At 44.8% G+C, this 21,631-nt stretch overlaps 3 protein-coding genes across 23 annotated transcripts in view; 1 reads left to right on the top strand and 2 right to left on the bottom strand.

Annotated features, from left to right (window-relative positions):
• The window catches only part of MFSD11 (major facilitator superfamily domain containing 11), a 40,092-nt gene extending 28,730 nt beyond the window's left edge, over positions 1–11,362 (bottom strand). For 4 of the 14 annotated variants that reach the window (XR_013536013.1, XR_013536016.1, XR_013536015.1 and 1 more), the window contains exons 1-8: positions 9,773–9,936; positions 9,487–9,657; positions 8,906–8,961; positions 6,631–6,738; positions 5,646–5,725; positions 5,430–5,526; positions 4,274–4,332; positions 3,576–3,720 (exon numbers count right to left, since the gene is read on the bottom strand). Coding sequence is in view for 7 of the 14 variants with exons in the window: in XM_078374730.1 (XP_078230856.1) it covers positions 3,576–3,720; positions 4,274–4,332; positions 5,430–5,526; positions 5,646–5,725; positions 6,631–6,738; positions 8,906–8,961; positions 9,487–9,582 (641 nt within the window). In the remaining 7 variants the exon portion in view is untranslated. Of the gene's footprint in view, positions 1–3,575; positions 3,721–4,273; positions 4,333–5,429; positions 5,527–5,645; positions 5,726–6,630; positions 6,739–8,905; positions 8,962–9,486; positions 9,658–9,772; positions 10,415–10,854 lie in introns of those variants that run through there. The other 10 variants (XR_013536012.1, XR_013536014.1, XM_078374732.1 and 7 more) reach the window with 6 other exon arrangements.
• On the top strand, positions 10,612–14,438 carry SRSF2 (serine and arginine rich splicing factor 2). 4 transcript variants are annotated; one of them, XR_620413.5, is made up of 5 exons: positions 10,612–11,147; positions 11,474–11,784; positions 12,057–12,160; positions 12,767–12,868; positions 13,365–14,438. XR_620413.5 is itself a non-coding variant. In XM_054256527.2 (3 exons), the coding sequence occupies exons 1-2, from the start codon at positions 10,786–10,788 to the stop codon at positions 11,775–11,777; spliced, it is 666 nt and encodes a 221-aa protein (XP_054112502.1). In that variant the 5' UTR covers positions 10,612–10,785; the 3' UTR covers positions 11,778–11,784; positions 12,767–14,438. The 4 variants fall into 4 exon arrangements, 1 of the variants encoding a protein (XP_054112502.1); XR_620412.5 differs by lacking the exon at positions 12,057–12,160; XR_620410.5 differs by having other exon boundaries at positions 12,767–14,438.
• Positions 14,046–21,557, bottom strand: METTL23 (methyltransferase 23, arginine). 5 transcript variants are annotated; one of them, XM_008997800.5, is made up of 6 exons: positions 21,247–21,557; positions 17,669–17,816; positions 17,448–17,552; positions 14,714–14,991; positions 14,554–14,638; positions 14,046–14,401 (listed from the first exon to the last, which is right to left on the bottom strand). In XM_008997800.5, the coding sequence occupies exons 4-6, from the start codon at positions 14,976–14,978 to the stop codon at positions 14,236–14,238; spliced, it is 516 nt and encodes a 171-aa protein (XP_008996048.2). In that variant the 5' UTR covers positions 14,979–14,991; positions 17,448–17,552; positions 17,669–17,816; positions 21,247–21,557; the 3' UTR covers positions 14,046–14,235. The 5 variants fall into 5 exon arrangements, with proteins under 5 accessions (XP_008996048.2, XP_008996047.1, XP_078230863.1 ...); XM_008997799.5 differs by having other exon boundaries at positions 14,714–14,951; XM_078374737.1 differs by lacking the exon at positions 17,669–17,816.
• Between the last annotated feature and the right edge of the window lie 74 nt (positions 21,558–21,631).

The raw sequence follows: 21,631 nt of genomic DNA, 5'->3' as shown, positions 1-21,631 counted from the left end.
CAGGCTTTGTCATTCCATTTCTAGAGAACAGGCAGAGTAGCTTTAGCATGATTCTTAAGGGCCACAGGATTTCTGGAATGGTAAACAAGCATTGGCTTCAACTTAGAGTCATTAGCTGCATTAGCCCTTAACAAGAGTCGGCCTGTTCTTTGAAGGTTTGAAGCCAGGCGGTAACTTCTCTCTAACTATAAAATTCCTAGATGGCTGTAATCCCAGCACTTTGGGAAGCTGAGGCGGGTGGATCACGAGGTCAAGAGATCAAGACCATCCTGGTCAACACGGTGAAACCCCGTCTCTACTAAAAATACAAAAAAATTAGCTGGGCATGGTGGCGCGTGCCTGTAATCCCAGCTACTCAAGAAGCTGAGGCAGGAGAATTGCCTGAACCCAGGAGGTGGAGGTTGCAGTGAGCCGAAATCGCGCCATTGCACTCCAGCCTGGGTAACAGCAGCGAAACTCTCTCTCAAAAAAAAAAAAAAAAAAAAAAAAGAGAGAGAGAAAACCTGTTGTTTAGTGCAGCTATCTTTATCCATTATCATAGCCAGATCTTCTGGATAACTTGCTGCAGCTTCTCTATTAGCACTTGCTGTTTCACTTTGCACTTTTATGTCATGGCGATGGTTTCTTCCCTTGATCCTCATGAACCAACTTCTGCTAGCTTCAAATTTTTCTTCTAAAGATTAGCCTTTCTAAAAAATACCAAAAAGTAAAGAGCACCAACATAAAGAAGAATTTACATCAACGAATGGATAAAACAACCAGTTAACATTAAATGGCAGTAACCCTAAATTTAAATCGACTAAATCCCCCAATCAAAAGACACAGCCAAAACCCAACAGCATGTTACATCCAGACCTGTTTCACATGCAAGGATACACAAAGACTCAAAACAAAGGAATGGAGAAAGATTTACCAACCAAATGGAGAGCAAAAATAAATAAATAAATAAATAAATAAAAAGCAGGAGTTGCAATTCTCGTATCGGATAAAATAGATTTTAAAGCAACAAAGATATAGTGGTAAAAGGATCAACGCAACAACAAGAGCTAACGATCCTAACACCCAGATACAAGACTTAGATTCAATGAGACAGAAAATTAATAAGGATATCAAGGACTCGAACTCAGATCCAAAACAAGTAAACTTAATAAATATTTATAGAGCTCCCCACTTCAAACACACAAAATATACATTCTTGTCAATACCACATCACACCTACTCATAGGTTTAAATGAAACATTGATTGGCCATTATTAATACCCATTTTTTTTCAGAATAAAGCAATATTTCCGTTCACCCTCCCTCTTTCTCTTCCTCTCCTTTACTCATTTTTTTTTCTTTCCTTCTCTCAAAAAAAAGAAATCAACTTGTAAACCTCTAGATCCAGGTCGGCAATGTCTCTCTCATTGCTTAATTTCCTTCCTTCCCTTCCCTCCCTCCCTCCCCCCTTCCTCCCTTCCTCCCTTCCTTCCTTCCTTCCTCCCTCCCTTCCTCCTTCCTCCCTTCCTCCTTCCTCCCTTCCTGCCTTCCTTCATCCCTTCCTTCCTCCCTCCCTCCCCCCTTCCTCCCTTCCTGCCTTCCTCCCTTCCTTCCTTCCTCCCTCCCTTCCTCCTTCCTCCCTTCCTTCCTCCCTCCCTTCCTCCTTCCTCCTTCCTCCCTTCCTCCTTCCTCCCTTCCTCCTTCCTCCCTCCCCCCTTCCTCCCTTCCTGCCTTCCTCCCTTCCTTCCTTCCTCCCTCCCTTCCTCCTTCCTCCCTTCCTCCTTCCTCCCTAAAAAAAAAAAGATTCCTCCTGTCTCTCAGGCTCCGCAGAATTGAGGAGAGGGCTTGCTGTGGATTAAGGCTTCGGAGAATGTTGTGGCTGCTTTATCTTCTATCCAAACCGCTAAAACCTTCTCTATCAGCAATAAGCCTGTTCCGCTTTCTTTCCATTCATGTGTTCCCTGGAGTAGTAGCTCTTTTGACTCCCTTTAAAAACTTCTCCTTTGCATTCACAACTTGGCTGTTTGGCACAAGAGGCATAGCTTTTGCCTGTCTCAGCTTTCTATACATCTTCCTTGCTAAGCTTAGTCATTTCTTGATTAGTCATTAGTGGGCATGGTGGCAGGCGCCTGTAATCCCAGCTACTTGAGAGGCTGAGGCAGGAGAATTGCTTGAACCCAGGAGGCAGAGGTTGCAGGGAGCTGAGATTGGGCCACTGCTCTCCAGCCTGGGTGAAGAGCAACACTCCATCTCTAAATAAATAGTGAGAGACATGCATCTCTTCCTTTCACTTAACACACAGAGGCCATTGTAGGGTCATTAATTGGCCTAATTTCAATCTTGTGTCTCAGGAGAAGAGGGAGAGAGATAGGGGAATGGCCTGCAGTGGAACCGTCAGAACACACACAACACTTATCAATTAAGTTCAGCACCTTATATGGATGCGGTTTGTGGTGCCCCAAAACAATTGCAATCAGTAATCAAAGAATACTGATCACAGATCACCATGACAGACATTATAAGAATGAAAAAGTTGGAAGTATTGTGAGCATTACCAAAGTGTGAACAGAGAGACATAAAGAAAGCACATGCTGTTGGAAAAGTGGCACAACAGACTTGCTCAATGCAGGGCTGCCACAAGCCTTCATTTGTACAAAACCCAGGATCTGTGAAGCACATTAAAGAGCAAGAAGGCGGGGCATGGCAGCATATCCAGACCAAAGCACCACCTCGTTTCTGCTTTACACAAATTTACTGCAAATCCTGGGCATCTAAAGCTCCTATGACTGGAGAATTTTAGGCCCTTTCTGGATTGCAAAGTCAGCATGGGATGCTCAATGCAGAAGTTTTAACAATAGATAAAATGCTGTAAGGCAATATCTACAATTTATCAATTCACAAACAAAGCAAAGCAGGTGTGGCAGAGATTAATTTCTCATCTCTCCTTCCTCAAATCTGAATGATACTGCAGATCACTTACCTGTCATGCTTACACAGTGTCACCTACCTGCAACTGACATGTGCTTAGGTCATTTTTAGAAAACACAGGGCTGTATACTCATTCTCCCATTTGGACTACTCTGGGGAAAACCACCTGTGTTAGTTAGTACAAGAGCTGGATGCTGTAAACAACAGCCTAGTTATAACCAAGGTTCATCTGTGACAACCATCACTAGCCCTGCCACTCACTCATACCACAAGACCAGGAAAACTTTAGAGCTGGATCACAGAAACAGTAACCAAGGTCAACACTGCCTTCTATTTCCTTGCCCATGAAAACATATGGATTGAGTGAGAAAGCTGAGGCCTAGAGACGTGATAGGGATTGCTGCCACTGTCCAGGGTCACACACACACAGCAGTGGCAAGGCCAGGAATAGACTCAAACCCCCTGTGCACCTTTTCACCACCTCCCTTCCTCTGGTAACCTTTTTTCTTCCTCCCTCGCAGTTCCTCCTTTATTTTCTTCCTTTTCTTGCCTGTGGTAACCTACAGAGAGTACTGGCTATCAGTTAGGGCTAAATAGGTTGGTAGTCTCTACACTAGATCTACTCAAAATCTATTTTAAAATAAAATGGAACGTTTCCAACATCTTACTCGTTGACTTCCATGTCCTGATCATCAGAAGATTCATCTTCTCCTAGGACATTTTCAGAATCTGGTTTCCGAATGAGAAAGAACAGAACTGTCCCCACAAGGCTAATCACTGTTAGGGCAATAAACACTGTTCTTCGGTCACTCTCTAAGGAGAAAAAAGAAGAAACTAGATAGTATCGACCAAACAATTCCAGAATTAGTGCCAGAGTACAAGAGTTGCTTATAACTGTCAACGCACTTCCTTGTCACATTTTCACTTTAATCCATCAGTCAAAACTCAGGACAAGGAGATAAACAGGATACCTTCACCTTTGTCTTTCAGTTAGACAAACAGGAATAAGCCAAAGAAAAACAGCACAAGAGCTTAATCGCCTTCTTTTAATCAAAGAAGGGTACAGACAAAACAACTGAGCATTCAAGTCTTCTGACAACTGTATACTCATGCTCAGAACACGTGCACTCATGCACAGCATAACCTTCCCTGATACTCTGGATACCACTTAAAGCTTAAGCATAAACTATCACCTAGTTTAATAATATAAACCAAGAAAAAGGCTTATGAAAAGCTAAAGTCTGAGAGAACTTGAGGGGTCAGGGTTCATGAGAACAATGCTTGAATAAAGCAATAATGAGTATTTCTGTATAACTCCTATTATGCTTTGAACATATCTGAATAAAGCAAAGTGAATAAAACAAACCTGATATCTGAGTTTTCCCTTGCCAGGCAAAATATATGTAGAGATTTCCAAAGAACAAGCTGGGGGAAGAAAAGGGAGGATAGGATGTTGGGAAATTATTTTAATATTTAAGGTTTTTAAAAAATAATTATTCCCATTATTTGTTGCAAGACAGAGAGAAGAACACAATTTTTCTTTTTGAGATGGAGTCTCCCTCTGTTGCCCTGGCTGGAGTGCAGTGGTATGATCTTGGCTCACTACAACCTCTGTATTCTGGTTTCAAGAGATTCTCCTGCCTCAGCCTTCGCAGTAGCTGCGATTACAGGCGGTGCCACCATGCCCAGCTAATATTTGTAGTTTTAGTAGAGATGGGGTTTCACCATGTTGGTCAAGCTGGTCTCAAACTCCTGTCTTCAAGATCCACATGCCTCCGCCTCCCAAAGTGCTGTGATTACAGGTGTGAGCCCCCAGGCCCAGCAGGACGTCATTTTCAAAGTATCTACCTGTGCTGGGTCATTTAAAAGTATCAACTCATCTGGACTCTGATAAACTTAACTGGCCCAGATGGAATTCAGTCTCCTTCCATGTGACAGTAATCTGATTCAGAGGCACCCTTCAGAGAAGACTTGACTCACTTTGAAACATGTGATTTATTGAAAATCTGGAAATGAGTCCCTGGAAACAAGCTTAAGGTAAATTCTAAAGAATCTATATCTAAAAATCCATGATTTAGTTATCTGCATCTAATCAAATACTTTCTTTAGCATACTTTCCTAGAGAAAGAATCATTCACTTACACTAGAGTTTCTTAATATACAACTCCTTAAAATGCAACATTTGCATTTGTTAAGCCTTGTCAAGGACAAAACTTGAGGCATGATTCATGAGGGTAATTCCTCAGGAAAGATTCCTGAAATCCAACAGTCAAGAGCAGAATGACTGGTTTTGCTTTCTTCTTAAGAAAATGTTAATGCTCTATTCAGTATTGGTATATAGTCCTGGGTAGCTAGTGAGCTACCATGCCCAGTTGTAATTCTATAAAATTTTGAATCATATCACATTCAACTAGAACTTAAGTAATGTAACATGGAAGATCCAAATTGTCAACCAAAGACCTAAAAAATGGCATGACAAAAACAGAATCAAAGGAAAGACTGAACTTCAAAAAGATAATTACCTAGACTGCAGGAGTGCCCAGAAAATCCCACTGTTTCTCCCAATGGTGTGCTCATCGGAATTTATTGTCAGGCAGTTTCCTTGTGCTGTCCAAAGCACTAAAATTCAAACCAAAAGTTTATCAAGAGAAAGCCATTCACTTAGCATTACATACTAAACACACAAATGATACCTTCAGGCCCCAGAAAACAGAGAAGTTAAAAATCAAAACACTTACCAGCAGCTGCAATTCCAATGAAAACAGAGGCTGTGTAGAAGGACCATGGGAAAGGCTGGATAAAAACGGCAATGTACATGCTAAAATATAACAGGTCAAGGTATTATAGTCAAACGATATCTGAAATAGAATGCCAATTATGCCTTCTAGGAATCAGTTCTGAGATTCTCTTCTTTTAAAACTCAACCTGTAAAGGATCGCTCCAGTTTTGAAAAAAGGGACACAATCAACTTGCTGATTTCTTAATTAATCAATTAATTTTTTTGAAACAGGGTCTCACTACATTGCCTGGACTGGAGTGCAGTGGCACCATCACAGCTCACTGCAACCTCCACCTCCCAAGGCTCAAGTGATCCTCCCATCTTAGCCCCGAAAGTAGCTGGGACTACAGGCATGTGCCACCACGTCCGACTAATTTTTTTTATTTTTGGTAGAGACAGGGTTTCACCCAGGCTCGAACCCCTGGGCTCAAGTGATCCTCCGCTCAAGCAATACCTCAGCCTCCCAAAATGTTGGGATTTACGGGTGTGAGCCACTAAGCCTGGCCCATAATTTATTTCAAATTTATAAAATCAGACATTTTACAGGTTGGCAGTGTCATTTGCCAAAAGCTTAGCACATCATGAAACTACAGTTCTAGAGTTCAGAAAAATATTTAGTTATTTCAGACATGATTTCGAATCCCCATTTATCTTCAGTCAACTGACAGAAAGTAAGATTATTTAATGGAATGTTCTTTTCAACCCTCATAGAAAGAGACTTTTGGATACTATTTTTATTAACAGTAAAACAAAAGCAGATACATATACATGCTATCACATTAAAATATGATATCTCTGAGCAACAAGTACTGAGCCAAAATTATTAAAATACCACCTATATTCTATTTGGTTCAAGCCTATAAATTATTGTGAAAAATTTACTATCTACTTGAAAGATCCTGAAAAGTGTTCTAATTAAATAAGTGAAAGATTACACTACTCACCTGTAAAATAAACCACTGGCAAACATAGAGAGTTGAGGTCCTACAATGGTCACCACTGACGGTGTAATCAAATTTGAGGCAGAGAACACTCCATAGATAATGGCCATGCTGCACACGTAATACACAAACGGGAAAAAAAAAAAAAAGGAACAAAGCGCTTGTATGCTGTGTCGCTTTTTTAAAAATTTAATTTTTTAATTGCATTTTAGGTTTAGGGGTACACGTGAAGAACATGCAAGATTGTTGCATAGGTACACACATGGCAGTGTGATTTGCTGCCTTCCTCCCCATCACCTATATCTGGCATTTCTCCCCATGCTATCTCTCCCAACTCCCCACCCCCCACTGTCCCTCCCTTATTTCCCCCCAACAGACCGCTGTATCACTTTTTAAAATCCATTTGTGTTTATAGATTTTACAATAGTCATATTCTTTAGTCAGAATTTATGATAATTATATCACTAAACTCAACACCATATAAAAGTTTTCATTTCTACAAAACATTGAAGTCCCATCAGTGGTGTCTTGAGATCAGTTTGTCTAGAGCAATACATTTTTTACGTACTGCTAAGTCATAATTACAGGCACTGCACCAAGTACTTATACATGCTTTCTCTTTTAACCTAACAGCTCTAGGAAGAAGATATTGTCATTATCCTCATGTTAGAGAAAAGAAAAAGGAAATACAGTGGGGTTAAGTAATAGGGTTAAGTCCGTCTGGGTGGCTAGTGAATGTCAAGGCAGGATTGCATGACTCCAGAGGACTTAGTCCACCAATCTCCTCTACAAACTTAGCCTACAACTCCTGGCAGCTCCTTGACATTTCTCTGCTATAAATAACAACTGCGGAGTTACGACTTGCTTAAGCCAGAATTTATTTAACACAACCTAATGGTCTCACTTGAACATTACTCAGTTACTATTGACCAAGCCCTAGTACATTGTCTTGTACAAAGTGTGATTAAAACCATTTCAAAGGCCCTGACTGAATTCATTTACTAGGCACTATTCATAAATCCAAAGTAAATTATTCTTTGGCTTTTATGAATCTCTCAAATATCAAATGTCTTTTTGTATTTGTTCTTTAGAATACACATGAAGACAAAGCAGTACAAAAAGCTGTGCTATTCATCACTTAGAAAAATGAACAGTAATTTTCTTTCATTCTCAAATGTTATATACAAGGCTTAGGATAGGTAATGGAAGAACCAAGTACGAGTTAAGGGGTTGTGGGGCTGGATGGGGGTGCCATGATCCAATCTCTAACTCTAGAGAAATAAGAAACCTGTTTCTATAGCTCAGTGTAGACATTCCATGATATATATTTCAAAACATGTTGTACACAATAAATACATGCAATTTTCATTTGTCAATTAAAAAAATCTAACTTTAAAAAAGAAAAACCTCTTTGTGTTTCTATACGTGTACATATTACATTCTCAGCTCCAATCACAAGGTTCTAGTGACTTGTGAGGGTTTTTTCTTTTTTCTTTTTTTTTTTTGAGATGGAGTCTTGCTTTGTTGCCCACACTGGAGTGCAGTGGCGCTATCTCAGCTTACTGCAACCTCCACCTCCTGAGTTCAAACAATTCTCCTGCCTCAGCCTCCAGAGTAGCTGGGATTACAGGCATGTGCCACCACACCTAATTTTTTTGTATTTTTAGCAGAGACAGGGTTTCACCATATTGGCCACGCTAGTCTGGAACTCCCAATCTTGGGATCCACCTGCCTTGGCCTCCCAAAGGGCTGGGATTACAGGTTCGAGCCACTGCACTTGGCCTCAGGTCTTTTCATTTTATCCATCTGTAAAATTGGGACTAAACACTTCACCAAAAATCTAAAAGTTCCCAACATAAGTATATTAATCGTTATGAAATTACAAAAAACAGAAGGACCAGATGTTTCAAGAATCACATGTTCTGTTTAGGACAGGGCAATTCTAATCATAACAATAGTAGACTGCTTATTCAATGCCATGCACTATGCCAAGAACCTTACATGCATTTTCTGAGCTAGGAAATCGGGCTCATGGAAACACTTGCCTAAGATAACAATGGAACACCTTGTAAAATGAGGATTTCAAATTCTAGTGTCTATTTCCACAGAAAACATAAACTCATCAGCTTTATTCTATTATGTTCTCTCAGTCTAGGTACTGAGAAGAGAAAATGCAATCACCACTAATTCAGTCACAATATTCTATGGCTGGTGATTCTGACGGGATTTAAGCAACTACTGTTAAATATAAAGCAAAACTAATCATGCGGTACGATACCTGGTATATCCACTGCCGTGAAAATCTGTGTTATTTAAGCTCCTGATGACAGTTTGCTGTGTGGAAGATAAAACTAATCAACGAAAACATTTTGCGGTCTCCCTCCCCCCACCTTGGGAAGTGTGACTCCAAGTACTCAAAAAGCAAATAAAGTAAAAGTTCATAATGCTCTATACTTAATACTGAAGTCCGTTATGAGAAAAGAAAAAAAGACAACAGAATTGGAGAAGGCAAACCAATGACAGGGAGTGGGGGAGGAAAACCAGCTGTAACTACGCCTTGGGTTTCCTCCCTTAACCATCCAAGCACTAAGGAAGAGCTTAATACAGACAATAAATAAAGTAACTAGGTCAACATCCAAACCCCTAATCAAATCAGATAAACGGTAATGCTTAACCCCCCATATAGGAGGAGTATCTGACGTAAAAAATCAAACCTAATCATCAAAAATGAGGAAGCCTGGGTGGGAAAAATAAAAGATGCAATTTAAGCGCGCTATTAGATATAATTAACGTTTATTGTCATTTCTGGAATGCATTATGCTGGGCACTTCAAAGGAAGGAGGACAGGTTCCAACTCACCGCCACATTTCCACAAGTTTGAAAGGCAGTGAACATAAACATAAAAGCAACTCCTAAAATAATGATGTTGAAAAGCTTTTTAGATTCCGGGGACATTTTGGCTCAGCTCCGCCGGAGGTCAGCAGCAGCCCAGGGCAGTCAGCTCTCGTCGGGACGAAGCCCCTGACAATCCTGGGGAAAGAAATGAGATGGTGAGCAGAGAAGGCAGATGCCGGAGCCAGCAGCCAAGCTGTCAACTTCCAGTTCATGAATCAGAATCCCGGGTTTAGGGCGAAGTTCTCCCCACCGGCATTTAGGACATTCCTAAGATCCGACTTGAGTACGGAAGAGCACAACCACCGGAGAAGCGCCAAGAATACAGACGCTCCAGGTTGAGGGGCCCGCGAAGGGGATTAAGGGACCAAAGCGAGCCGCAGCAGCCCAGCCCGCGCGGCCCCGCCCTCCCCACCTGATTCACCGCGGTCAGGCGACCCGGTCACCTGACCGCAGCCGCGGCGCCGGCCGCTCGGCCCGCTGGGAAACGTAGTCCCGGGAGGCCCAGCAGGCGCAGGTGTTCCGCAGACAGTTCCCACCGCCCAGAGCTGGCAGAGCTTGCTGACTCTGGCGCAACTGGGTGAGGAAGCGGACCCCGGCGAAGAGCAATCGGGAACTGTTGGACCGGGCTGAGAGACGACGCAGCGGAGTCTGAGGAGGCCGGGGTCACAGGAAGGGGGAAATACGGGCAGAAGCACGCTTCTGACAGAGGCAGGGCTCGGGCTGAGGGCTGGGGGCTGAACAGAAAAGCTGCGTGGATTTAAGAGTATTAGCATGAATAAAAGGCGGACCCTAGAGGACTTCCTCTTCTTCCTGCCCGAGCGCTGTCGTCCGGCCTCCCAGGCGGAAAGAGCGTTTCGCGGGCTTTCCAACTGCCCGCTAATTCCGCTCCCCCTCCCTCCAGCAGTGACTCCGCGCTTTTTGGCCCGCCCGCCGAGCTGTGCGCAGGCGCGTCGGGCACGGGCTGGGCACGCGGTAGGGACGTTGCAAAACGAAGTGCGGCGGACCAATTAGAGGATTTCATTTCCGGGTGGCGCGGGCGCCATTTTGTGACGGAGGCTATAAAAAAGCGCTGGGGGCGGCCGCCCGCCCAGTTATTGCTAAGGTGCGCTCGTCTATAAAGGCTGTCTGTGGTGTTTTTCCGCAAGGCCTTCCCCGGCGTCCCCACGCGGAAGGCAACTGCCAGACCACAGACGCGGCGTCGCACCGCCCAGAGCTGAAGAAGCCGGCGCCAGTTCGCGGGGCTCCAGGCCGCCTCTCACAGCCATGAGCTACGGCCGCCCCCCTCCCGACGTGGAGGGTATGACCTCCCTCAAGGTGGACAACCTGACCTACCGCACCTCGCCCGACACGCTGAGGCGCGTCTTCGAAAAGTACGGGCGCGTCGGCGACGTGTACATCCCGCGGGACCGCTACACCAAGGAGTCCCGCGGCTTCGCCTTCGTCCGCTTCCATGATAAGCGTGACGCCGAGGACGCCATGGATGCCATGGACGGGGCCGTGCTGGACGGCCGCGAGCTGCGGGTACAAATGGCGCGTTACGGCCGCCCCCCGGACTCGCACCACAGCCGCCGGGGACCGCCACCCCGCAGATACGGAGGCGGTGGCTACGGACGCCGGAGCCGCAGGTGAGCGGGACTGGGGGACCGCGGGAGGCGGGGCAGAGCGCGCGGGAGGCCTGGGTGCCTCACAAAGATCCGCGGCGAAGCACGTGGTGCCGGGCGGGGCGGGGGTGCACGCGGCTCCTCGCGACCCTCGGGCCGCCCCGCGCGCTTCCGCCCTCTGCGACCCGGCAGCGTCCCGGGTATGGGCGGCGCAGGGCGCAGGACCCCGCCTCGCGACTGGGGAAATGGCGTCTGGCAGCGAGATAATGGCGGCCTGGGCAGGAGCGCGCGGGCGGGGCCGGTCCCGCCGCCTGGAATTAACCCCGCTGTGCTGCTCGTCCCGCCTGCAGCCCTAGGCGGCGTCGCCGCAGCCGATCCCGGAGTCGGAGCCGTTCCAGGTCCCGCAGCCGATCTCGCTACAGCCGCTCGAAGTCTCGGTCCCGCACTCGCTCCCGCTCTCGGTCGACCTCCAAGTCTAGATCCGCGCGAAGGTCCAAGTCCAAGTCCTCGTCGGTCTCCAGATCTCGCTCGCGGTCCAGGTCCCGATCTCGGTCCAGGAGTCCTCCCCCCGTGTCCAAGAGGGAATCCAAATCCAGGTCGCGATCGAAGAGTCCCCCTAAGTCTCCTGAAGAGGAAGGAGCGGTGTCCTCTTAAGAAAAAGGTAATGACTTGGGAATCTGAGACACAACCCTAACTCATAAATGGGATTTAGGGTAGGTCTTTTGAGCCGTGTTAATGTAAATGACTCCTAACGTTAGGAGTGCTGCTCTGAGGTTACTCACCTTTGGGAGTAATACTGAAGAGGGGTCTGCAGGAAGGATGTGTATGAAGCTTAGATAATAATGGCTGTTTCGTAAACTGTTTGAGACCTATTAATGAAAATGACTATTTCTTGCTGTTTTTATCCAACGTCTGCATTTTCCCCCTTTAAAGCTGCGGTCTCCTGTTTGATAAAAGAATATTGGCCAGTATTGCAGATTTTAACTGATTTGGCTGATCCTCCAGGGACCAGTTTCTGTGGGCGTGTATTGGAGCAGGTTTGTCTTTAAATGTTAAAGATGCACTATCCTCTTAGAGAAAAACATTCAGTTCAACTATTGTTGTACTGACTGGGACTTCATATTCTAATGGATGTGGCAAACGAATTGCAATAAGAAGCAGTGAACTTTTGGAACCCCAAAGAAAGATTACAGGTATCGCACTGGGTGGGGAAAGGATAGTGTGTCTTTAACTCAAATTGTTTGGTCCTATTTTTTGAAAAGGAAAGGGCTCTAAGTAGCTCAGATAATAAAGTATTCTCAGTTGCCAAATGTTTCATTTGAAGCGACTTATCTTAATAAAATATAGACCAATTCTCTGATTTCGAGTTGTTTTTGTTTGGATACAGCCCCCCCCTTTTTTTTTTTCTCCCCCTTACCTTTCTTCACCTTGGTTATTTGGCCAGGAATACATAAATTCAAACTTGTACATGTTGGTGGTAGCCTTTGTGAAGTTTTCCTAATTGGGCCTTTAAAAAACATGGCTGGGTGGAACATTTCTGTACCCTACTCGTTTCACCAGAGCCTTAGTAAGTACATGCCTGAAACTGAAACCATGTGCACTTTAATGGAAGGTAAGCTGAACTTCTTTCTTTTCAAACCTAGATGTATCGGCAAGCAGTATAAATGGAGTACTTGGGGGAAAAGGACTACATACTCAGTCGATCGAAGAAGAGTCCTTGGAACAAGCAACTGGCTATTGAAAAGGTTATTTTGTAACATTTGTCTAACTTTTTACTTGTTTAAGCTTTGCCTCAGTTGGCAAACTTCATTTTATGTGCCATTTTGTTGCTGTTATTCAAATTTCTTGTAATTTAGTGAGGTGAACGACTTCAGATTTCATTATTGGATTTGGATATTTGAGGTAAAATTTCATTTTGTTATATAGTGCTGACTTTTTTTGTTTGAAATTGAACAGATTGGTAACCTAATTTGTGGCCTCCTGACTTTTAAGGAAACGTGTGCAGCCATTACACACAGCCTAAAGCTGTCAAGAGATTGACTCAGCATTGCCTTCATTCCTTAAAATTAAAAACCTACAAAAGTTGGTGTAAATTTGTATATGTTATTTACCTTCAGATCTAATGGTAATCTGAACCCAAATTTGTATAAAGACTTTTCAGGTGAAAAGACTTGATTTTTTGAAACGATTGTTTATCAAACACAATTCTAATCTCTTCTCTTATGTATTTTTGTGCACTAGGCGCAGTTGTGTAGCAGTTGAGTAATGCTGGTTAGCTGTTAAGGTGGCGTGTTGCAGTGCAGAGTGCTTGGCTGTTTCCTGTTTTCTCCTGATTGCTCCTGTGTAAAGATGCCTTGTCGTGCAGAAACAAATGGCTGTCCAGTTTATTAAAATGCCTGACAACTGCACTTCCAGTCACCCGGGCCTTGCATATAAATAACGGAGCATACAGTGAGCACATCTAGCTGATGATAAATACACCTTTTTTCCTCCTCCCCCCAAAAATGGTAAATCTGATCATATCTACATGTATGAACTTAACATGGAAAATGTTAAGCAAATTGTTGTAACTTTGTAAGTACTTACAACATGGTGTATCTTTTTGCTTATGAATATTCTGTACTATAACTGTTGTTTCTGTAGTTTAATTAAAACATTTTCTTGGTGTTAGCTTTTCTCAGAATATGTCTTGGTTTTTTCTCCCCCCATTTATTTGAAAGACCTATGCAATTGTTCTGTGATTATTGCTGACTGCACAGTATGGAAGTGGAATGTTAGTGCCTATCATTTCCTAAGTTAAAGTGGAAATGTCAGTTGAACATCTGAAATCAATGCTTTAAGGTGGCACATTGCGTGAGGTTGTGATACCCCTTTATCAACCTAATTTATATCCTATTTAATAATAAGGAACAATCCAAGTACTTGTATTAAGTATTTTAATTTCTGTTTCATATTAGTTAACGTGTTGTCTAGGTGACACCAAAATCTAAGGCTAACAGACTTGACCACCTTCAGACCCACTGCATTCTCAAGCTGAAGTGGTCTGAACCTAGTCTGTGTGCCAGGTTGCTCATCAGTATTGATACCCTCCCAGAACAGCTTGTTTAGGTATTCAGAGACTGTCCTTTGCAAAGGAAATGACCAGCATTTCAACTGTATGTCTTCCTGGAAGGGCAGATTCTGCTATATCTTCTTTGTCTGCATCAAAAGACTCCAGAGGAATATGGACACATTTCATATCCCATTTGTAGAGCAAAGCTTCAAGTGACCAGTCAGCACTTTAAAAAATTAAAATAAATTGTTTTTTTAAAATCATGCCTTTTCTGTTTTGCTTCAGATATATTTTATTCTTAAATTATGTATTGCATGGGGCATGGTAGAGTAAGGCTTAAGTTACATTCAAAAGTAAGCTAGGGTTAGCCATACTTACCTTCTAACTTGATAAGTAGACCACAATTGGGCCTTGGGGTTCTTCTGCATCAAAAAGTATATTGTAGTTAAAATATCTTCAAAATCTGAGGAGAAAGGGTTTATGAATACTTTCCTATAGCATCACTAGCCAAATGCCCTATTGAGCCAAAAAAGTTTACCTTCTGGTTCAAAGAACACATCAGATGCAAGGATAATATCTTGTGGTGGTAGAGCCAGAAGATCCCAAGATACATGGCCCCATGTTAGTCCTACCACTTGCAGCTGGGGCAGGTTATTCATATGGCAGCTTTGCCGACAGACTTCTAGACAGTGAGGCAGTTCTGAGCTGTCTGATAATATTACTTCTGCACCACATTTTGCAGCCAAAATTCCTGGAAGACTCACTCCAGCTCCAATCTGGTAATAAGTTATAAAAGATGGCATTTCACACACGGAACTGCAAAGAAATGGGAATCTTGGTAGTTTTTCATTATATCCTTTTTCTAGCTCAGTTGCCCAGGCTCCATCTAGGCTCACCGCAACCTCCACCTCCAGGTTCCCAAGCAGCTGGGACTACAGGTGTGTGCCACCATGCCCAACTAGTTTTTATATTTTTAGTAGAGACGAAGTTTTAGCATATTGGCTAGGCTGGTCTTGAACTCCCGACCTCAAGTGATCTGCCCACCTCAGTCTCCCAAAGTGGTGGGATTGCAGGCATGAGCCGCAGCACTTGGCCTGATTTTCACTTATTAGCACATCTATAGTTGATTGCTCTTAAGTAGCTAAAACCTCACAGGTTTGCAATATGGCTTTCTGGTAAAGATTCTTGAGTTGGGCTTTGAAAGTGGCAAGATGCTTTGTGGACACTAAGAAATAATACTAAGGAATGCCTTCTTAGTAACAAACACAAGCTTCCCATTTTCCAGTTAAAGGATGGGCATAGAGATTATTCTGGGTGCCTAACAATTACTAAGGCCAGAAGTGTGTGCAAATCCTACCCTACATTTATGTGGTATAGTAAAAAAGAGTGGGAGGTTAATATTAAGCTTCTGGTATGTCTATTTAGGTGTGGAAGTCTATGATAAAATTGATTTTTTCCAAGCCTTCAGCAGTCTGAAGCCAGGTAGTGAGGTAAGGAGGAGAATGGGATACATTTTTATACTAATCTCAACATTTCCAAAAATGGAAAGGGCTATGTATGGTCTGAATGTTTGTATCCACCCAAAATTCAAATGTTCAAATTCTAATACCCATATTAGGTGGGGCATTGGGAGGCAATTAGGTAAGAGCAGAGTTCTCATGATTAGTGCCATTATAAAAGACCCTGGAGAGCTGCCTTGCTTCTCTTCTTCACTTGAGAATGTAGAGGACACTGTCTGAACCATAATTCTGGCCCTCACCAGACACTGAATATCTAAGGACTTTGATCCTGGAACTTCACTGCTTCCAAAACTGAGACAAATTTCTTTTTTTATTTTTAATTTTTTCCAGGCTGGAGTACAGTGGCGTGAACTCGGCTCACTGCAACCTCCGCCTCCCAGGTTCAAGCAATTCTGCCTCAGCCTCCTGAGCAGCTGGCACTACAGGAGCGCACCACCATGCCTGGCTAATTTTTGTATTTTTAGTAGAGACAGGGTTTCACCATGTTGGCCAGGATAGTCTTGATCTCGACCTCAAGTGACCCACCTGCCTTGGCCTCTCAAAGTGCTGGGATTACAGGTGTGGGCCATCACACCCAGCCTATTTTTTTTTTTTCATTTTTGAGATGGAGTCTAGTTCCTCACCCAGGCTGGTGTGCAGTGGTGCAATCTTGGCTCACTCCAACCTCCACCTCCCGGGTTCAAGCAATTCTTCCTCAGCCTCCTGAGTAGCTGGGACTACAGACGTGTGCCACAAGGCCTGGCTAACTTTATAGCAGAGACAAGACTTTACCATGTTGGCCAGGCTGGTCTTGAACTCCTAACAGGTGATCCGCCCACCTTGGCCTCCCAAGCCGTGAGCCACTGCACCCAGCCAGAGACACAAATTTCTGTTTTTTATAAGCCACCCATTATATGGTATTTTGTTACAGCAAGATGAATGTTAAAAGCACTGCAGTTATTGGCTGGGCATGGTGGCTCATGCTTGTAATTCCAGCACTTTGGGAGGCTGAGGTGGGTGGATCACAAGGTCAGGAGATCGAGACCATCCTGGCCAAAATGGTGAAACCCTATCTCTACTAAAAATACAAAAATTAGCTGGGCATGGTAGTGCATGCCTGTAATCCCAGCTACTCAGGAGGCTGAGACAGGAGAATCGCTTGAATCAGGGAGTTGGAGGTTGCAGAGTGAGATGAAATAATGCCACTGCACTCCAGCCTGGTAACAGAGTGAGACTCTTAAAAAAAAAAAAAAACAAAAACTGCAGTTGTAAAGCCTGCATGACACTGCTGGGACACATCTAAAGATTGCCATGGCCATGGAAGGCAGTTCAGGGGCTTCATCTAGAATAGCGGTCAGCAAACTGTAAAGGGCTACAGAGTAAATATGTTAGGCTTTGTGGTCTACCTACTGTCTCTGTCACACATTTTTTTCTTGGAGACAGGGTCTCACTATGTTGCCCAGGCTGGTATCAAACTACTGGGCTCAAGCGATTTTCCCACCACAACCTTCCAGCAATCACACCAGCATGTTTTTTAAAAACAATCTTTTACTTCATTTAAAAAAACACTTTTTAAATTAAAAAAGTGCCAAGATAATCTCTGTACCTTAAGACAAAAACAAAACATTCTTATAGCTCACAGACCTTACCAACTAGCTAAATTAACCCTGATTTTAAAATATTTAACAAAAGCTAATAACAAGCATATATACATGTAAGCTTAACATATTTGAACATAACCCAGAATTCTGGAAACTTCAGAGGGACTTGTACCTCTAAGATGGCCTTGCCTGGCAGAGATCTTCTGTGAAACCAAAGGTACTGGGCCAGGACCACAGCACAGGGCCAAACATACATTCCATACTGGAGATGCAGGATCTGAAAAGAATTTTTTTGTGTGTCATAAATAATTTATCTCCTGGAAGTTGGAATCATTTCTACAGCAATTTCTGTGAGGCATTAGCATCCATTACAAAAACAGCAGCCATGCTCACCAGTCCCCGTCCTCTGAGGATGTAAAACCACAATGCAGTATGATAAGCACTCTTGATGGCACTCTTCATTCAACAAGCACTTGTAGTGTCTGAGTATCAGGGACCATTCTTAGACTGGGGATGTAGCTCTCCCTGATCACATATCGTACTGTAGAGACAGGCAACGAGTAAGCAAATAAGATCTTTATAGTCAGGGACAATGCTACAAAGCTAAACAGGGTGACGTAAGGCAATGTGGGGGTGAGCACAGGTGGCTGCTCTTGATTCAGGCAAAGGCCCTGAATGAATAAATGAAAGACCTCAGTGGCTAATCAAACTGGGGAGTGGGGAAGGGGGCAGATAGGAATGGAAGCTGGAGGCATGGTTGTGCAGTGCATCCAAGTGGAGGGCAGAAGTAAGACAGGGACCAGACCTGTGGGGTCCTGTCAGCCCCAGAAGTTTAGATTGTATTCTAAGTGCAACATGAAGATATTGGAGGGGTTTAGGCACAAACATAACTTGGTGTGTTAATAGGAAGTAGTGTGATCCTAGGAAGACAACCTAGAAGTATGAGTCCAGCTGAATCCTGAGTTAGGCAGGCAGGCAGCACACAAGCCTTTGGAAAGGACTAAAATCATAAGAGCACGGTATTCGGTGAGGAAATGAGCTGGCCTGGGTCCAATCTCTAGATTTGTAATTTACTAGCTATGTGACCTCAAGACAAGTTACTTAGCATGGCAGTGCTTCCATTTCCTCAACTGCAAAATACTGTCTCAATAGGGTGTTCAGGAAAATTCAACGCAAACTTAGGACAGTGCCAGACACAAAGTAAGCACTCAAAGGTAGCAATTAAACTGCAAAACATGTCTTTCTGTCCTCTGGAGCAAAGGGTGTCCTGTTGGGGTGTTAGAAAAAGAAGCTGAACAGGTGAAAGTATCAAAGGTGAAGGAACTGAGATCCAAACATAATCATTCAATTCATTCAAAACATAAATGGCTAACATATGCTAGGCACTGTTCTAAGTGTAGGGGGTACGGGATGAGCAGGTAAAATTGCCTTGACCAGAGGATAGAGTTGTGCAAATTTGGGAGTAAAGAAGAGGCTTCTAGGCTGGCTGCGGTGGCTCATGCCTGTAATCCCAGCACTTTGGAAGGCCGAGGCGGGCAGATCACCTGAGGTCAGGAGTTCGAGACCATCCTGGTCAACATGGTGAAACCCTTTCTCTACTAAAAATACAAAAAATTAGCTGGGCATGGTGGTGTGTGCCTGTAATCCCAGCTACTCAGGAGGCTGAGGCAGGAGAATTGCCTGAACCCAGGAGGCGGAGGTTGCGGTGAGCCGAGATTGCGCCATTGCACTCCAGCCTGGGAAACTCCATCTCAAAAAAAAAAAAAAAAATTAGCCAGCCACTCAGGAGGCGGAGGCGGAGGCGGAGGCGGAAGTAGCAGTGAGCCCAGATTGTGCCACTGCACTCCAGCCTGGGCTGGAGACTTCGTTTCAAATTAAAAAAAAGAGGCTTCTATCTATTCTTCTCTTTGGGGATATAAAAAGCAAATCATCACCCCCAACATTTAGGAAGAAACGCAAATGTATTTCAACATGAAGCCAAATTGGATGTAGTCTCGGCTACTCAAAAGGCTGAGAGGGCCGGGCACGGTGGCTCACGCATATAATCCCAGCATTTTGGGAGGCCGAGGTGGGTGGATCACGAGGTCAAGAGATCGAGACCATCCTGGTCAACAAGGTAAAACCCCATCTCTACTAAAAATACAAAAATTAGCTGGGCATGGTGGTGCGCGCCTGTAATCCCAGCTACTCAGGAGACTGACGCAGGAGAATTGCTTGAACCCAGGAGGGGGAGGTTGCGGTGAGCCGATCGTGCCATTGCACTCCAGTCTGGGTAACAACAGCGAAACTCCATCTCAAAAAAAAAAAACACTGAGAGGATCACTTATGCCCCGGAGGTTGGGGTTGCAGTGTGCCCATCACTGCACTCCAGCCTGGGCAATAGAGCAAGCCTCTGTGTCAAAAAAAAAAAAAAAAAAATGTGAAGCTGTTTACAGACTATCAAGTGAAGCTATTTAGAGACTGTATCAGAAACAGCATCCACTCCAGTCTTTTTTTTTTTTGACATGATCTTGCTCTGTTGCTCATGCCTGAGTGCAGTGGCCTGATCACAGCTCACAGCAGCCTCGACCACTCCAGGTTAAGCAATTCTCCCACCTCAGCCTCCCCAGTAGCTGGGACTAAAGGCACACACCATGATGCCTAATTTTTCTATTTTTTGTAGAGACGTAGTATCACTACATTGCCCAGGTTGGCCTTGAACTCCTGGGCCCAAGGGATCCTCCAGCCTAGGCCTCCCAAAGTGTTGGGATTACAAGCATGAGTCAAAAAATAAAATACAAAAAAAAAATTTAAAAAATAATTGTTTAAAAAAAATAACAAGCATGAGTAAATGCATGCCTGCTCACTCCCCTCCCTCCCTTTTTTTTTTTTTTTTTTTTTTTTTTTTTTGAGGGGAGTATGGTTCTGTCAGCCAGGCTGGAGTGCATGGCGCGATCTCGGCTCAATGCAACCTCCACCTCCCAGGTTCAGGCGATTCTCCTGCTTCAGCCTCCCGAGTATCTGGGACTATACGGTATCCGCCACCACCACCGACTAAATTTTTTCTTGTATTTTAGTAGAGACCGGGTTTCACCATGTTGGCCAGGATGGTCTCGATCTCCAGACCTCGTGATCCGCTTGCCTCGGCCTCCCAAAGGGCTGGGATTACAGGTGTGAGCCACCGCGCCAGCCCACTCCACCCCTTTAACGTCTCTCAAGCTTTTTCTTTAGCATGGGACATGCCTCACAGGCTGCTGTTAAAACAAAGTTGAATACTGCAACGTGAAAGTGCTTTGAAAAACTGGAGACAGGCAGGGCATGGTGGCTCACTCCAGCACGTGGGCAGGCGGTAAGTTCACCTGAACCTGGGAGTTGGAGGTTGCAGTGAGCTATGATCGCGCCACTGCACTCCAGCCTGGGCGCCAGAGCGACAGTGTTTCAAGAAAAAAGAATAATAATTATTGAGAGTTTTCGGGCAGCTGTGAGCTTAGAGGAAGAAGCCAGTGCCAACCCAAGAAACTTTATTTGGGGACTAAATAACACTGGAATCCCTGGTCCAAAACCTCACAAAACAGTGTGCGATAAGGATGAATCAATAAACCCTTTGACAAGATGAAAAGCATTAGGGGTCAAGAAAGTCATTTTTCTGGCAGGAAAGATTCGATGTGGAGAAAGCCGGCCCGGCAGCTTACGCCTGTGATCCTAGCACTTTAGGAGGCCGACGCGGGAGGATCACTTAAGCTTACAGTTCGAGACCAGCCTGACCAACATAGTGACCACGGTCACTTCATGGCAGGGTCTCCAAAATTCTTACTGAGAGACATTTAATCCACTGAAGGGGTTCATATCCGACATTTTCGCTCTGGGGGCCAACCTAAAGCAGGAAGCTGCGCAGTTGAGCATCCGCACCCCCGTCCCTCAGGATCCCAGCCAAGTCAGCCGATAACCGCTCCCGCCCTCAGGCGCCTCCCGGCGGGTGCTGCAACACGCACCTGCGGAACCTGGACCTCCAGCACGGCCCCCTCGGATCCCGGGCCCGGCTCCTCCGAGAATCGAAAGCGCTGGGCCTGGACCCCCTGCCCTCGGAAACCGTGCTCGCTCAGGGGGGCGCTGGTGGGCGCCGAGCCGGCAAGAGACCGCGGAAAGCTCTGGGCTGCCAGGCTGCGCGAGAGGGAGGCTCCGGGCCACGTGGCTCTAGCACCTGACCGCAAGAAGGGGAAAGCCCAGCTCTGGAGATAATCCGGCCGCTCTGTGAGCAAAGAAAGCGCGGAGTTAACTGAAGGAGACTCAGACGCGCAAGACCGGCAACGAGCGGACGGCGCAGCAGGAAGTGATGCGCGCCGCGACAGCGCGCAGGAGGGGCGGGGCGGGCGGGGC

Source organism: Callithrix jacchus, chromosome 5 (assembly GCF_049354715.1).
Source record: "Callithrix jacchus isolate 240 chromosome 5, calJac240_pri, whole genome shotgun sequence".
In the NCBI taxonomy this organism is placed as follows: Eukaryota; Metazoa; Chordata; class Mammalia; order Primates; family Cebidae; genus Callithrix; species Callithrix jacchus.
The sequence above is the reverse complement of the archived record's forward strand: the minus strand, read 5'-3'. Positions and strand labels throughout refer to the sequence as shown.

Bases quoted from the DNA above. Each gene is read 5' to 3' on its own strand.
- METTL23 (XM_008997799.5), bottom strand. From the start codon at position 17,737: ATGAAGAGTGCCATCAAGAGTGCTTATCATACTGCATTGTGGTTTTAC. The intron at 14,952-17,447 runs GTACAAGTCCCT...ACTTATTACCAG, and splicing joins CAGGCAAGGCCATCTTAGAG to ATTGGAGCTGGAGTGAGTCT. The intron at 14,639-14,713 runs GTAAACTTTTTT...CTTTCTCCTCAG, and splicing joins TGTGTTCTTTGAACCAGAAG to ATTTTGAAGATATTTTAACT.
- SRSF2 (XM_054256527.2), top strand. From the start codon at position 10,786: ATGAGCTACGGCCGCCCCCCTCCCGACGTGGAGGGTATGACCTCCCTC. The intron at 11,148-11,473 runs GTGAGCGGGACT...TCCCGCCTGCAG, and splicing joins TACGGACGCCGGAGCCGCAG to CCCTAGGCGGCGTCGCCGCA.